We start from the raw sequence: 17287 nt of genomic DNA, 5'->3' as shown, positions 1-17287 counted from the left end.
TATAAAAGTTTACATAGACGTAGTAGGTAAACGGTCAACAAACTGCACTGCTAACCCTTTTTGGATGACAAAACCAATTCTTTTAAAAACAATATCCTTAGATCTTGGGGTCATAACATTACTATACATGATCTGTTGGACTCTGTTGAGAGGGGCTCCACAACATCTGGCGCAAGGAAACCAAAATTATTTCACACAAAAAGTATAAGCGTGTGTTAATTTTCCATGCATGTTTTCTCATATTTTGCCACTTTGCATGAGACAACTTTTAAAGTAGTATGCCCCACAATGAATCCCATTCCCCAAGCCTACAAGAGGGGAAACCCTTGTTAGATCCACACATACGTGCTTCCCTCATGCCCATCCAAAAACTATAACGTTAGCTGGTTTAAGTGTTAATCTTCCTTCCAACGGGTCAGTCAAAAAAGTTCACAGACACCTTTTTCTTGACAGGAACCCCAACGTGCCTGAATATATCGAAAATAACATATCCCTAACAAGATCGTGTTGGTACTTGAAACCGAAGAGATCTCTACAATGAACTGTATGCTCCCCATAGGAGTCTAAGCATGTCTTGCAACAAACAAGACATGTCTCGTCAGCCGAAAGTAAAGGGATCAGACGACGATACTTGATGATAGCACGATACTCCACTGGCGATATATGTTGGCCAAGACTATCAAAGAGAATAGTCATAAGAAAATCATGAACATGTGATGTTCTTAGGAGGGACGATGCCCATAGTGAAACCACTGACAACAAAACTCAAAATCATATCATAGATATAGGTTAAACACAAATATAATCAAAATCCATATAACATATTCCACTATCTGGTAAGATATGGTCTTCTAACAAGGGTATTTTATATTCCACCCATATCATTTGCCCCTGCCCATCAAACAATAAGAAAAACAACATTAGTGATCATTTTAGAACAATCTAAAACTTCAAGGCGTTCTATGCCAGTTAGCATAAACACAAGGACTTCCATCGCCTTTAAAAATAGTATACGACTTCCGACGTCCTTTTTCCCCCAATTTTTTAAGCTTCTCTCAACCGCACTCTTTACTAAAATAATACTCCCTCCACTCTCTTCAACCTCCATCACCCATCTCTCTTTTCGAGATATACACTGTGCATATCCCAATAAGTCTGATCGGAGGTAAGATTTCACCGAAATTCAGACATTATTCGTTTCTTAATTCGACAACCTCACAGCCATTTAACTGAATTTCCGTGTTCTTATAGTTAATTTCACGATTTTACGTTAATTTTCTGTTCTTATCGATTAATCAATGTATATATGGATTGAATTGATGCAGTTTGTGTTTGTTTATGGGTGAACTTTTTGTTTGTTAAGATTGGGAAAGTATTTATACTCATGGTACTGATTCTTGCTCTGTCACGAGTTTTTGTTGGATAGTGACATTGAATCGATTAAAGGAAGAGAGGAATATGAGCAATTCAGTAGGGCATAGTTTGCTTCGAGGGCCAGTTTTACAGCATCAAAGTCAAAAAAGTTCTTGTGCTTGCATTGGCGGAAATACTTTGTTTCAAGCTCAAGCTACTTCTCTGATACGGAAGTCATCGTCGTCGGCTTTGTCGTCTATATTATCCAGCGATTTCAGTGGTCATAGACTGACTTTGCGAAGATCAGGATTGCGGAAAAATCCAGTGTTTTTTGACGTTGTTCAAGCTGTTTTAGCTACCGATCCGGCATCCGAGGTACTTTTTAGACACTTCATTATTCGTAAGTAAGACACCCAGAGGATTTTTAATATTATTGACATTTTATATCTTCTCCAGTGATTATAGCTGTAAGTTATGCCAATCGTAATTTTTAAAGTGCTCTGTTATCTCCTTTTTGTGAAATTGTACTTAAGATGATACTTTAATGCTAAATCTTTTGATTATGTGCGTTTATCTGTAAAGCTAAACAAAGAACATACATGTATCCCAGCAGCATTACACGAATGCCAAAGACCATTCCTAATTTAATTATATGCTTGCATGCATCTTACACAATAAATATGCTGCTCTACATGACTACATGGAAAGGTTCTAAAACTATTATGATATGTGCTTTGTTAACCAGTTCTTTTTAACATTCTGCTTTAAATATATATATTTTATAATCATAAAAGGGCATAGAATGGGCGCATGTATCGAGTAAAGATCTTTCAGTGATTTGCAATAAGTGTGTGAATCACTACTTGTTTAAACAATCGTTTGAACTCGGTTCTCTTTTTTTGGTGACATAATTACATGCTTTAATACTCTTTTTTCTTTCATTGTAGCAACTGAGACAAAAGTTCATCTTAGAAGAAGATATTGAGATGCAGGTATATGTGGATTAAGACATGAGATGTACATGCCTACCTTGAATGAAACACTTTGTTAAATTCTTGGGAATTCAATTATAAAACTTTCATACACTTTATCTACTAAAATCAGTACCATATTTTTGCATACAGGTTGATGTTAAGATCTCCTCTATTCCACTGGTAGAGATTCAGCTCACTAATAGTAGGGATCATTTATATTTACATTGGGGTGGGCTACGGAATGTAAAGGAGTAAGCTTTGACTTATGAAAATATCTGTGATTCTTCTAGGTTTAAAATTTGTTTTGACCCTTTCATGATTTTCACATTCTTCTTTCATTTCTACAGAAAATGGGTACTCCCCAATCGTCGTCCTGAAGGGACTAAAGTATACAAGGAAAGGGCTCTTAGAACCCCCTTTATAAAAGTAAGTTACAGTTAAAACAAAAAAAAAAAATCATTGTTAGAGCATTATCATTATACAAGATACTACATGAGGAACAAATCTTTTTTTTTTTGGTATAAACACCAACTAATTTATGCCATTATTTCCTTTTTCCTAGTCTGGTTCCAGTTCATCCCTGAAAGTAGAGATTGATGATCCTTCAATTCAAGCTTTAGAGTTCCTAATAGTAGATGAAGCAAAGAATAAATGGTAAGCCTATCTTTTTGACACTTGCTGGTATCGAAGTGCATATTCAACTTTTTAGTCAATTAGTCAATCTCTCCACTTATTCCCGTTTAGGTACAAAAATAATGGTCAAAACTTCCATGTTAAGCTGCCTTCAAGGGAAAATCCAGTTTCAAATGTTGTAATTCCCGAAGACCTTGTACAAATTCAAGCATTTTTGAGATGGGAAAAGAAGGGGAAACAAATGTATTCACCAGAACAAGAAAAGGCATGTAAATTTTCACAATTCTTGTATCTTTTCTTACACTCAATGCCAATTTAAGAAATGGTGCACAATGTAATTTATTCATAGTACTGAAGTAATTTAACAACTTACAGATGGAATATGAAGCAGCTCGTGCAGAACTATATGAAGACATTTCTAGGGGGAGTTCCATAGAGGACATAAGAGCAAGGCTTACTAAAAAAGATGATAAAAGTTCCAAAAAAGATATTGGAACTTCTAATGATGACAAACAAAAGAAAATTAGCAAAGGAGAGATAAAAACTAAGGTTCAAAAGCATCAGGAAACTAGAAGCTACTCAACTCAAAGCATTCAAAGAAAGAAGAGGGACCTCATGCAACTTCTCAACAAACATATTCCAGTTTCTGTAAAGTCTGTAGAGGAAAAATCCTCCATGACACCAAAATCTTTGTCTGCATTGGAACTTTACTCTAAGCTCATTGAGGAAAAAAGTGACATAAATATATTGAACAAAAAGACATACAGAATTGCTGATGATGAGCTTCTGGTAGGTTCTAGTAACAAAAGATCTCTGTTGGTGTTAAATTAATTGCATTATGTCTAAAAAAAATTTGTATGTTTTATTTAGGTACTTGTGACAAAGGCTTCTAGTAAGATAAGAGTTCATTTGGCTACAGGATTCAAGGAGCCACTCACCCTTCACTGGGCATTGTCAAAAAAACCTGGGGAGTGGCTGGCAAGTTTCTATATTTCTAGCTGTTTTTTAGAACAATTTACAAAAAGAAAAAAAAAATCTTTATTTAAGCATATCTACAACTTCCTAAATTGAATAACATTAATAATTTTACTTATTTCAGGCACCACCTGAAAATTTGTTACCACAAGGGTCTACTCCTTTAGCTACATGTGCTGACACACCATTTTCTACTATCTCTATTGATGGTTCAACTAACAAGGTCTGCAAAGAGAAGTATTTTTTTTTAAATTTCTTTCAGATGATTATCAGATGAAACGAAGGGTATGTTATAAAATGGAGGGTAAAATGGTCATTTATAAAAAGTTTAATGGACTAAAACTAACAGTATCAAAATGAGGGACCAAATTAAAAAAAAGATTCCTTTTTGGCACCCAAACCAAAGAAAATTGCAAAACACAGTCCACATGGACCATTTCTGCAGTTTACTCTTATTATTATTATTATTAATTACTCAATTGTGGATAAATTCTTGTGTATAACAGATACAATCATTAGAAATAGAAATTGGAGAGGGTGATTATGTGGGGATGCCTTTTGTTACTTTTTCTGGAAATAACTGGATTAAGAATAATGGTTCGGACTTCTACATTGAATTTGTTGGACCCAAGAAGGCAATAAAGGTTCTTCTCCATCTAATCTTCAATTAATGAATTTCTATAGTTTAGTTATTTGATTCTTTCATTTTTCATGGTTGTATTTTTTTTTTCTTTATGAAGGATGCAGGTGATGGGAAGGGTACTGCTAAGTCCTTGTTAGATAAAATAGCAGGGCTAGAAAGTGAAGCACAGAAGTCTTTCATGCATAGGTTTGCATTTCTTTAATTTCATGACAAGATTCTGATGTTAAAACATGATTAATCATGAATTCTTCTTTTCCTCTTTAGATTTAATATTGCAGCTGATTTGATGGAAGAAGCCACAGAGACTGGTGAGTTGGGTCTTGCAGGAATTCTAGTATGGATGCGTTTTATGGCTACAAGACAACTAATCTGGAATAAAAACTACAATGTAAAGCCTCGGTAAGTTTATTTAAAGTAATATCTCAAGTATCTTAATGGAATTCAATCATATGACGGGGGTATTTTGGTCACTTAACCATGGCCTATGTTTTGTGCAGTGAGATAAGCAGAGCTCAGGATAGGCTCACAGATTTGCTTCAAAATGTTTATGTGAATTATCCACAATACAGTGAACTTTTAAGAATGATCATGTCAACTGTTGGACGTGGAGGTGAAGGGGATGTAGGTCAACGTATCCGAGATGAAATCCTTGTGATCCAGGTGGCATTTAAAAAAAAAAATCTTTATTACATTTCTTTCCATCATTAAATTCTCATAAATCTCACTAATATTGACCTATTTGTCAAGTGTAGAGAAATAATGATTGTGCAGGTGGAATGATGGAAGAATGGCATCAGAAACTTCACAATAACACAAGCCCTGATGATGTTGTGATTTGTCAGGTATATTGAATGATAACCAGTCTACTTATCTTTTTCGAAACCATAAATAATTACTCATTTTTTGTAGGCATTAATTGATTATATTAAAAATGACTTTGACATGAGTGTTTACTGGAACACACTGAATACAAATGGAATAACAAAAGAAAGACTTTTAAGCTATGATCGAGCCATCCACCATGAGCCAAGCTTCAGGAGAGACCAAAAGGAAAGCCTCTTGCGTGATTTGGGAAGCTACTTGAGAACATTAAAGGTTTTTTTTTTTCTTTTTATTTTTCTTTTTTTATTTTCCCAATATTTTGCAAACCTTCAAATTTTTTTTTTGTTCACAGGCAGTTCATTCAGGTGCAGATCTTGAGTCTGCAATATCAAACTGCATGGGTTATAAATCTGAGGTAAGTCCAGCATTCTGCTTTAAATCAGTTATTAAAATATCGAGCCTTAAATTTTTTGTTTAATTTTTTAAAAATTCAGGGACAAGGTTTTATGGTAGGGGTGAATATCAACCCTGTTTCAGGTCTTCCATCTGGATTTCCGGTAATTGTCATTTATTTTGGGGAACAATTTTTTGAGCTCCATGATTTCTGTATAACTTACAATGTTTCAAACAGGAACTCCTTCAATTTGTTTTGAATCATGTGGAAGATAGGAACGTGGAAACCCTTCTTGAGGTATTCCAAAGTTTCTTTTCAGGCTTATGGAATTGGAATTCAAGATGCCATTCCATTATTTTTTACTAAAAGACGAAAATACCCTCATTATATATGTATATATCCAGGGACTGCTAGAAGCACGTGAGGAACTTCGGCCATTACTATCTAAACCAAATGATCGGCTCAAGGATCTTCTCTTTTTGGACATTGCCCTCGATTCTACTGTAAGGACAGCCATTGAAAGGAGCTATGAAGAGCTGAGCAACGCTAAGCCAGAGGTAAATCATATTTTAGCACGTCTTATTTCCAGTTTTGCCCTTTCTGTGTCGCATGTTCTGTTTCTCATACTCCATCTTTCGACATTTTGATTCATCAACCTTGACCACAATGTTTTTTTTTTTTTCAGAAAGTTATGTATTTAATCACTCTTCTTCTCGAGAACCTCATACTCTCATCAGACAACAACGAGGACCTGATATATTGCTTAAAGGTAATCTCTCGTTTCTACTGATTTATTTCTTCAAAAATACTAAATGACTAAACTACCCTTATATCCTTTTGCTATGAAGGGATGGAATCAAGCACTAAGCATGTTGGAGACTGGAGATGGTAGTTGGGCATTATTTGCAAAATCAGTCCTTGATAGAACCCGACTTGCACTTGCCACCAAAGGGGAGTTGTATCATCAAATTTTGCAACCTTCAGCCGAGTACCTTGGGGCCCGCCTTGGATTAGACCAATGGGCGGTATGATAACAAAACAGACTGTACTGTGTTTGGTGTGCATTGAACTAGGACTGTGACAGATGTCAGTGTGACAAGTGTAAATTACACCAATGGTCCCTATGGTTTGGGGTAAATTTCACGTTTGGTCCCTAACTTATTTTTTTAACTCGGAAGGTCCCTACTGTTTGTTTTTGTTGCGTGTTTGGTCCTTGTCTTACGTAAAAAGACTATTTTACCTTTCATTTTTTAATTTATTTAAATAAACTCACCTTACCTTACTTACCCCACTTTATTTAAATAAATTAAAAAATCAAGGGCAAAATAGTCTTTTTAGGTAAGACAAGGACCAAACACGCAACAAAAACAAACAGTAGGGACCTTCCGAGTTAAAAAATAAGTTAGAGACCAAACGTACAAATTACCCCAAACCATAGGGACCATTTGTGTAATTTACTCGTGTGACAATAATTGCAATTTTTTGTCCCACCCAAAAAGACGAAACTAGATGGGATAGGGACTCGCTCTCGATCTTTTGTCTGTGTAAAAGACGTAAATGCCCTCGTCATCTTGTCCTGTCCCCTGTAATAAATGTAGCCTTTATGTGATTCTATATAACTATCTTGATCTAATTTGGTATTATAATTTATGCAGGTAAGCATATTTACTGAAGAAATGATTCGTGCAGGATCAGCTGCTTCTTTATCATCATTGGTTAATCGACTTGACCCCATTCTTCGCAATGTGGCTAATTTGGGGAGGTTGGTTTAATCAATTTCCAATCTTTTATAGTTACAAAGTCTCAATTTGCAATCATAAAAAAAATAAAATAAACAACTTATAAATGCAGCTTCCCTTGTTGTATACAGTTGGCAGGTTATCAGCCCAATTGAAGCTGTTGGATACATTGTGGTGGTTGATGAGTTACTTTCAGTTCAAAACAAATCTTATGAATCACCAACAATTTTAGTAGCAAAATCTGTAAGGGGAGAAGAAGAAATCCCTGATGGAACAGTTGCTGTAATAACACCCGACATGCCAGATGTTCTATCCCATGTTTCTGTTCGTGCAAGAAACAGCAAAGTCTGCTTTGCAACATGTTTTGATCCAAATATTTTGGATGATCTTCGCGCAAAACAAGGGAAATTGTTAAAACTAAAACCTACTTCAGCTGATATAACTTATAGGTAACATCATTTCCTTTTATAATAAATCTTGAATTTTCATCTTACTTTGTGTTTGGATGATGATGATATTAGTGAGGTGAAAGAGGGAGATTTAAAACAATCAAGTAATTCGGAAGAAGTTGGTTTGCCATCAAATATAAAATTGGTCAAAAAGGAGTTTGCTGGTAAATTTGCTGTTTCGGCTGAAGAGTTCACAAGTGAAATGGTAAGAGGTTTTTTATATTGTAATTCTTTGATTATATTATAATATTCTGAATTAATGTTATTTTGTAATGAAAATTTTTAAGGTTGGAGCTAAATCACGTAACATTGCATACGTAAAAGGAAAAGTACCATCATGGGTTGGGATTCCTACTTCAGTGGCTTTACCTTTTGGAAGTTTTGAGAAAGTTCTTTCTCATGAAAAAAATAAGGTACTTTAACTTTTTAGTACCTATGGTTTGAGGTAATTTGCACATTTGGTCCCTAACTTATTCTTTTAACTCGGAAGGTCCCTACAGTTTGTTTTTGTTGCACGCTTGGTCCCTATCTTACCTAAAAAGACTATTTCGTCCTTGATTTATTTATTTATTTAAATAAAATGGGGTAGGTAAGGCGTAAGGTGAGGCGGAAGTGGGGTTGGGGGTGTGTTTATTTAAATAAATTAAAAAATCAAGAGCAAAATAGTCTTTTTTGGTAAGACAGGGACCAAGCGCTCAACAAAAACAAACAGTAGGGACCTTCCGAGTTAAAAAAATAAGTTAGGGACCAAACGTGCAAATTACCCCAAACCATAGGGACCATTCGTGTAATTTACTCTTTTTTTTTTTTTTTTTTTTTTTTTTTTAAATTTCAAAAGGTTTCATAAAAATACATTAATTTGCAGGGTGTGTCTGAAAAGCTGAAAATCTTGAAGAAAAAATTAGAAGCAGGAGACTTTGAAGTCCTTGAGGAGATCCGCAAGACAGTTTTGGACCTTGTTCCACCACCCCAGCTGGTAAGTCCAAGGAGGGTATTTCCGTCTTTTCTACATGTCCCATGTCAGAAGATTCCATTTTTTGTGTCATTGATAATGGAGATTATTATTTTAGGTAGAAGAGCTGAAAAACAAAATGAAAAGCTCTGGCATGCCATGGCCAGGGGATGAAGGTGAGAAAAGATGGGAACAAGCATGGACTGCTATAAAGAAGGTTGGTTAGAAGTAGAACAACATGATTGATTCCTAACTTATTATACTTTTTCCTATTTACCCTAATATACATAAAAAAAAAAAAAAAATCATTTTTGGTTTTTATTTTCCAGGTTTGGGCTTCAAAATGGAACGAAAGAGCGTACTTCAGTACAAGAAAAGTGAAACTAGATCATGATCTCCTATGCATGGCTGTATTGGTTCAAGAAATAATAAATGCTGATTATGCATTTGTTATTCATACCACAAATCCATCTTCTGGAGATCCATCTGAGATATATGCCGAGGTTTCCTTTATTATTATTATTATTATTCAATCTCACTTGTTTTCTATAAACCAATATTTATATTACCTTTTTATTATCTGTTGTTATGCTACAGGTTGTAAAGGGTCTTGGGGAGACTTTGGTAGGAGCTTATCCAGGTCGAGCATTGAGTTTCATTTCCAAGAAAGATAAACTTGATTCTCCTAAGGTATATGTAGTCTATAATTTTTTTTTAAAATTTTCATTTCATGTCATTGTAAATCAGATATAAATTAAATTTTTTTAGGTTTTGGGTTACCCAAGCAAACCAATTGGGCTTTTCATAAAAAGATCCATTATCTTCCGATCTGATTCCAATGGTGAAGATCTAGAAGGCTATGCTGGTGCAGGACTTTACGATAGGTAAACCATCACTTGATTTTGATTCCTTCCTCTCATGAAAACTATTTTTAATATTTTGAAAATTCTATGTTACTACAGTGTGCCTATGGATGAAGAAGAAAAAGTTGTACTTGATTACTCCTCAGATCCATTAATGGTTGATGGAAACTTCCAGAAATCAATCCTCTCGAGCATTGCTCGTGCGGGTGATGCCATAGAGAAGTTATATGGATCCCCACAAGATATTGAAGGTGTGGTACGTGATGGGAAAATTTATATTGTTCAAACTCGACCTCAAATGTGATCATAATTACTTCATACAAAAACCCCTAGAAATATAAGAATAAATCGGGTAACATCAAAATGTTGTATTAATAATATGAATAAAGGTTATATGACTTCTCAAGTAAATGTATAATCATATTGGAGTTGCACTCTTTTCAGGGGGCGTAGCTACACTATGTGAAGGTGGATCCTAGGACCTACCTTTTTTCTTTTTTAATATAACAATTTTATATAAAAAAACATAAGGAACTACCTTATTTTTACCAAAAGATCTATATTTTCATACTTTTTTTCCATTTCATTTATATAAGGAATCACGTTGATTTTGGTTCTAGATTCGCCACTGACTGTTTTCATAAAGCTTGTTAGAGAATCGGTTATGGTTTTAATATGATCTATTCTTTCAACTTGTATAAGATTAGTACTAAAACTAATCTCACTACTTTCATAGAAAACCTTTGTATTTGGTCAAGATTAAGTCGAGAGATGATCTTTCGTTATAGATGTTATCATCTTGAGCAAAATCTGAAAATGTTGCAAAACATGTTAGTGCTTTGTTTATGAAATGCATGCAAGCTGAGTTTATAAAATAATAATACTCCACAAGTAAAATCAAACCATGAAAAGTTAAGTACGTAATAGATTTAAAATTTAAAAAATATTGTTTCTTTCATCTAGTCTATAAAAATGGATGGACATAATAAAACAACAACAAAAAATACATGATAAGCAATAGATTCAAAAACGGCTATGATACCACTATTATAAATTATATGTTACCGAAACGATTTATAATCCGCAACTATATGGGTTTCGAATAATTTACAAATGGCTTTGATATCATTGTTGTTATATTTGTATATGATTTATGTTCATTTATATCTATTTTTTTAATAATAACTATCATATTACTCATTAGGCTTGAATGTTATATTTGTATATGATTTATGCTCATTTATATCTATTTTTTTTTTTAATAATAACTATCATATTACTCATTAGGCTTTTCAAGCCTAGTATACTATTTTGATATATGTCCAAATTAATAATAGTTTTAATAAATTAATAATAGTTTTAATAGTGCTTTTGGAGATATGAAGTTGATGAGGAATTCAACAAGATTTTCAAGTTAGAAAGAATTTAGACTTTGTAAGTATTATTTAGTCTCTTTTATTGATTGAAAATTTGATTAATCAATCACAATCATTTGAAGTTTCTAAACTTACCTGAAGTTTTTAATGGAGAGCGGAGATCCTTTGGTATAGAAACAAGATCAAAATAAATCTTCTATATCAACATCTCTACATAGACAAACATGAATAACTGCTACATTCCTACCAAAAGAAGAAATGCAAGCCACTGTATTCCTTTGCTTGTGATGTTCGAAGATCACCTCTAGAAGTAAACGGGGACCGTTTTTAGGTAGGGAGAGAAGAGAGACAATTTAGGATTTCTATCATTGTTCTTAAAGCCTATAGAAACTTTCCTTGTATACTAACATTAATTGGTGAAACTTTTTAATTCTCTTTCAAGCCATTAACTTAGTAAGTCATAATCTTTAATAATTATTTTCCTTAATTAAATGCTTTAATACATAAACTGATTATTTCTTTAATAAAACTCATTTTTTTATTTTTCTTTATTAAATATAAAAAATAACCATTTTGAAACTATTTAGTCTAAGGGGTAAATAATAAATTTATCATATGTTCATATATAATCACTAGTATATGTAGTAAAACTCTTTGTTTCTAGCACACACTAGATCCAATAATAACATTGTACTTATTCTTTTGCAATGCTCTTCCCAAAATGAAGGTTTGACGATTGCAAGGAAGCTAAAAGTTGTAAAGAATTTTGATGAAGTATGCAACTATCATATTCGTATATTAATTTGTTTATATATCCTCCTATCTAATAAAAGACTTTTTTTTTTATTTTGTTTATTTATTTATTTTTTTTATAAATGTCACTCCCACAATCGTTTTCCCATGAATGTTTAATTTACTTCATTACCATTCTAGTCCTTTAATTCATTCATTCCTGAAAATCAAGAATTCAAAATATGTCGGATTGTTCGGTTCATTTACTCTTATCTATTCAAATTTCAAAGATTTGCAACCCTCCTTCTTTCCCATTCTTTCAGGCCAATTTCCTTCTCCACACACCGCCTCTTTCCTCCATCAAACCATTGAAATTCTCATGTTTCAAGGGTTTTTGGTTCTTGTTGTTCGTTACTTCAGTAAATTAAAATATCATTTTTGCCCTTGGCAAAGTTGTGGTTTGAATTCTTTATACTAATCTTGCTCTCGAAGAAAACTAAGAAGATTCCTGATTGTTTCAGTTGGTTTTCTCCTTCCCATTTCACGTGTTCGTCATCTCACCGTCTCAGGTATTCTACCAGTTTATGTTTTCAGCCCTAAATCGACTTATGGTCTCTATTTCATTTTGATTTTTAGCTTTTGAAACCCTTAATGTTCAAGTTGTAAATCGATTAATAAGATTTTGGGCTTTATTTTGTATCGGGTTTTATGTTGGTCCATTAGCTACAAAACCCTAATTAGCTAGTCTATATATTCTGTCTTTTCCTTTCATTATATCTTGTACTTCTCATTTGATAATAATATAAACCCTAGCCATTCTATGTCGTGTTAGCTTACATGGTAGCAGAGGTCGGTGTGATCATCTGTATTTTTGCTTTTGGGGGCGAGTTGTAGCAGGCACGACGTTGCGTAATTTTAGGTATGGTTTTCTTGCTCATTTCTGTATTCCGTTTGATTAATTTGTTCGTTTCGTTGATTTCGAGGGTCTCGTTTCGTTTGTTGGTTTTGTTGATTTCAAGATCTTGATTGGTGTTGTTGCTACTCGTATTTACTGTTGTTTTGGTTATTCTTGTTTGACTTATATTGGAAATATGGCCCTGAGAGATGATTCTTCAGTCCATTAGTATCCAACTCGATAGCAAGAACTATGCCAATTGGAGTTATGTTATGAAAAATTTCTTGTGAGGCAAGACTATGTGGGAGATTGTTACAGGTGACAAGAAGAAACCAAGAGATGAGAAGGCGACTAATTATGGAACCGTACTGGATTCATGAGAAATTGATAACTCCAAGATCATTACTTGGATTAATAATTCTGTTATGTAGTCTATTGGTACTTAGTTGGAGAAGTATGACACAACAAAGGAGGTTTAAGATCACTTGGCTAGGCTGTATACTCAGTCTAACTTTGAAAAGAAGTATCAGTTAGATTTTGATATTTGAGCCCTCCAACAGAACAATCTCAGTGTTCAGGAATTTTATGCAGCCATGTCAGATTTATGGGACCAGTTAGCTTTTATAGAACCTAATGTGTTGAAGACTTTTAAGCTTTTTAGTGATAGAAGGGAAGAGCAACGTTTTGTTCAATTCTTGATGGCATTACGTTCAAATTTTGAAGGCTTGAATGGATCAATCTTGCATCGCACACCTCTTCCCACTGTTGATTCGGTTGTTCATGAGTTCATTACTGAAGAAACTCGTATCAAGTCCTATGCTGATAAAGTTCCCAAGACAGCCACTCCTACTGTCTTTGTTGTTCCACAATGACCTCAATCTTCAAACTAGAATCGTCCCAAAGTTACATTTGATGAGTGTGCTTTCTGTAAGAAGAAGAACCATTGAAAGGAAAATTGTCCTTTGCTGATAAGCAAGGGAAATTAACAGCAACAAACAAGATCACATGTACAGTCTCAGCCTGATGGGTTTTGAGCATTCTAACACTCCTATGGTGTACATGCAACTCTATAAACCTTGGATCTATGTTTTCTCTATTATACATGCAAATATTCAATATTCCAAGGTTTCATGCTAACTAGCATAATATGAAGTATATACAATACAATAATCTAGTAGAATGACATACCTTTTGATGGAGCTTGAAGTCTTGAACCTTTAAGAGCTTAGTGCCCCAAGTGTTGCACCTCAAATGGTTCACACAACACCAAGAACCCTTGGAATAACTCGAGAATAAGGATACTAGCACCAAAATCGGTTTTGCCCTCTTGTGTACACACACTAGTGCCCATTTCATGAACCAGGGACCTCTTTATATAGTGTGGAGGATTAGGGTTACATTCATGTAAACCCTAATACCCATGACCTTTCATTTCCATAGGATCCATGGGTTAAACACTCCATGGACTATCCATGGAAGCTTAGCCCAAACTAAATGAACTTGGCCCATCCTATATATATATATATATATATATATATATATATATATATATATATATATATATATATATATATATATATATATATATATATATATATATATATATAGGGAAAGGATCAAATGAGAACACCTAAAAGGTTGAGAACGCGAGAACATATATATTCATTTGTGATTCCATGTATTCATTTGTGGAGAAATGATAAATTTTTACAAACAATCAACATGAATATGCTTTTTCTCTTCAATTGAAATTAAAGGCGTAAAAATTTATCATTTCTCCACAAACGAATACATGGAATCACAAATGAATATACTTTGTTCTCGCGTTCTCAACCTTTTTGGTGTTCTCATTTGATCCTACTCCTACATATATATATATATATATATATATATATATATATATATACGAGTCCATATTTAATTAGTTCCTTTTTGATCACTAAAGTAATTCTAAATTAATTCTTGATCAATACTAATTAAATAATATGATTCCATATTAATATATTAGAACTTATAATATATTAATGTAAATCATAAGTATCATTTTTCTCATTTTGTCTATCCAATTGTTTCGATGCCATGCAACCCAAAAGGACCATGCCAAATCGGGTCAAGTACATACCAATTATAATTATGGACTTAGACACTAATGCAACAGTCTCCCACTTGGATAAGTCTAAAACTATTATTACGTATGACTCCAAAACCCGACTAGCAATCGTAGCTCTTAAAGCCGTTGTCGAACTCTGACCTAGTCAAATGACTTGTCCATTAGATAAGGGATCATATATTCCTCCATTCTAGATATCATATGGACTGAGACATGGATTATAATCATTCTATCTGTCCATTTGTTGTTTCCCGATTTTCGATTTATGACGACTGACTAATTAAACAAATCAAATCAGTCCAGGCTTGGCCAAGCACTTAGGGGTGTCATCACTAAATCATCGAGCGGCCCATATATATCGCTTTTATCCCTTCAAGGGTAAAAGGAATGGATAAACTTTGACTCATATGCTTGTTCTACTACTTGTTGAATCATACACAAAGGCACGTTTTATAACATCCCTGTCAGAAATCACTGAAACTGGCACCCCATGCCGCGCCACCACCTCCCTGATATAGATGTCGGCCAACTTTTGGGCCGAAATACTCTCCTGGATCGGAATAAAATGGGCGCACTTGGTCAATTGATCAACGATGACCCAAATCAAATCCACTCCTCGCGCGGTCCTGGGAAGCTTCGTAATGAAGTCCATAGTAATATCCTCCCACTTCCACAGCGGGATATCCAACGGCTGGACCTTGCCGTGAGGCCTCTGGTGCTCAGCCTTGACCTTCCTACATGTCAGGCACCTTTCCACAACCCAAGCTATGTCCCTCTTCATACAGGGCCACCAATAATCGAGACGAAGATCCATGTACATCTTCGTCGCCCCGGGATGGATAGAGAACCTGGATTTGTGCGCCTCTGCCATCAATACCTGACGCACACCCCCATGATAAGGGACCCACACCCTACGGTGAAGAGTCAACAATCCTCGGCTATCATAGTCGAAGGAGGAAACCTGACCCACGATTCGTTCGCTCTTCCGATGTTCCTCCTTCATGGCCTCCTGCTGGGCCTCCCGAATCTGCTCCAACAACGGAGTCACAACTGTCTAAGATCACTTGGCTAGGCTGTATACTCAGTCTAACTTTGAAAAGAAGTATCAGTTAGATTTTGATATTTGAGCCCTCCAACAGAACAATCTCAGTGTTCAGGAATTTTATGCAGCCATGTCAGATTTATGGGATCAGTTAGCTTTTATAGAACCTAATGTGTTGAAGACTTTTAAGCTTTTTAGTGATATAAGGGAAGAGCAACGTTTTTTTCAATTCTTGATGGCATTACGTTCAAATTTTGAAGGCTTGCGAGGATCAATCTTGCATCGCACACCTCTTCCCACTGTTGATTCGGTTGTTCATGAGTTCATTGCTGAAGAAACTCGTATCAAGTCCTATGCTAATAAAGTTCCCAAGACAGCCACTCCTGCTGTCTTTGCTGTTCAACAATGACCTCAATCTTCAAACTAGAATTATCCCAAAGTTACATTTGATGAGTGTGCTTTCTGTAAGAAGAAGAACCATTGAAAGGAAAATTGTCCTTTGCTGATAAGCAAGGGAAAATAACAGCAACAAACAAGATCACCTGTACAGTCTCAGCCTGAGGGGTTTTGAGCATTCTAACACTCCTATGGTGTACATGCAACTCTATAAACCTTGGATCTATGTTTTCTCTATTATACATGCAAATATTCAATATTCCAAGGTTTCATCCTAACTAGCATAATATGAAGTATATACAATACAAGAATCTAGTAGAATGACATACCTTTTGATGGAGCTTGAAGTCTTGAACCTTTAAGAGCTTAGTGCCCCAAGTGTTGCACCTCAAATGGTTCACACAACACCAAGAACCCTTGGAATAACTTGAGAATAAGGATACTAGCACCAAAATCGATTTTTCCCTCTTGTGTACACACACTAGTGCCCATTTCATGAACTAGGGACCTCTTTATATAGTGTGGAGGATTAGGGTTACATTCATGTAAACCATAATACCCATGACCTTTCATTTCCATAGGATCCATGGGTTAAACACTCCATGGACTATCCATGAAAGCTTAGCCCAACCTGAATGAACTTGGCCCATCCTATATATATATATATATATATATATATATATATATATATATATATATATATATATATATATATAAGAGTCCATATTTAATTAGTTCCTTTTTTATCACTAAATTAATTCTAAATTAATTCTTGATCAATACTAATTAAATAATATGATTCCATATTAATATATTAGAACTTATAATATATTAATATAAATCATAAGTATCCTTTTTCTCATTTTGTCTATCCAATTGTTCTGATGCCATGCAACCCAAAAGGACCATGCCAAATCGGGTCAAGTACATACCAATTAT

The 17287-nt window shown here is 34.5% G+C and overlaps 1 protein-coding gene across 1 annotated transcript; it reads left to right on the top strand.

The window, feature by feature from the left end:
* Positions 1–1039: 1039 nt before the first annotated feature.
* LOC145133483 (alpha-glucan water dikinase, chloroplastic-like) lies at positions 1040–10351 on the top strand. Its single transcript, XM_079068418.1, has 32 exons — positions 1040–1165; positions 1427–1728; positions 2301–2345; positions 2478–2578; positions 2675–2753; positions 2890–2981; positions 3072–3225; positions 3336–3749; positions 3831–3938; positions 4060–4158; positions 4442–4579; positions 4676–4764; positions 4843–4977; positions 5076–5238; positions 5331–5420; positions 5488–5673; positions 5753–5815; positions 5895–5957; positions 6032–6091; positions 6199–6351; positions 6480–6563; positions 6643–6819; positions 7450–7556; positions 7665–7982; positions 8055–8187; positions 8270–8395; positions 8848–8958; positions 9053–9151; positions 9264–9437; positions 9532–9624; positions 9703–9818; positions 9897–10351. Exons 2-32 carry the CDS (start codon positions 1459–1461, stop codon positions 10099–10101), a joined length of 4245 nt encoding a protein of 1414 aa, XP_078924544.1. The 5' UTR covers positions 1040–1165; positions 1427–1458; the 3' UTR covers positions 10102–10351.
* The last annotated feature ends 6936 nt before the right edge of the window (positions 10352–17287 follow it).

Source organism: Lactuca virosa, chromosome 8 (genome assembly GCF_052849685.1).
Source record: "Lactuca virosa cultivar CGN04683 chromosome 8, Lactuca_virosa_CGN04683_v6, whole genome shotgun sequence".
Taxonomy (NCBI): Eukaryota; Viridiplantae; Streptophyta; class Magnoliopsida; order Asterales; family Asteraceae; genus Lactuca; species Lactuca virosa.
The sequence above is the reverse complement of the archived record's forward strand: the minus strand, read 5'-3'. Positions and strand labels throughout refer to the sequence as shown.

Excerpts from the sequence above, each read along its gene's own strand:
- LOC145133483 (XM_079068418.1), top strand. The coding sequence starts at position 1,459 with ATGAGCAATTCAGTAGGGCATAGTTTGCTTCGAGGGCCAGTTTTACAG. Across the intron at positions 5,239-5,330 it reads ATGAAATCCTTGTGATCCAG|AGAAATAATGATTGTGCAGG; the intron begins GTGGCATTTAAA and ends TGTCAAGTGTAG. Across the intron at positions 8,959-9,052 it reads TTGTTCCACCACCCCAGCTG|GTAGAAGAGCTGAAAAACAA; the intron begins GTAAGTCCAAGG and ends TTATTATTTTAG.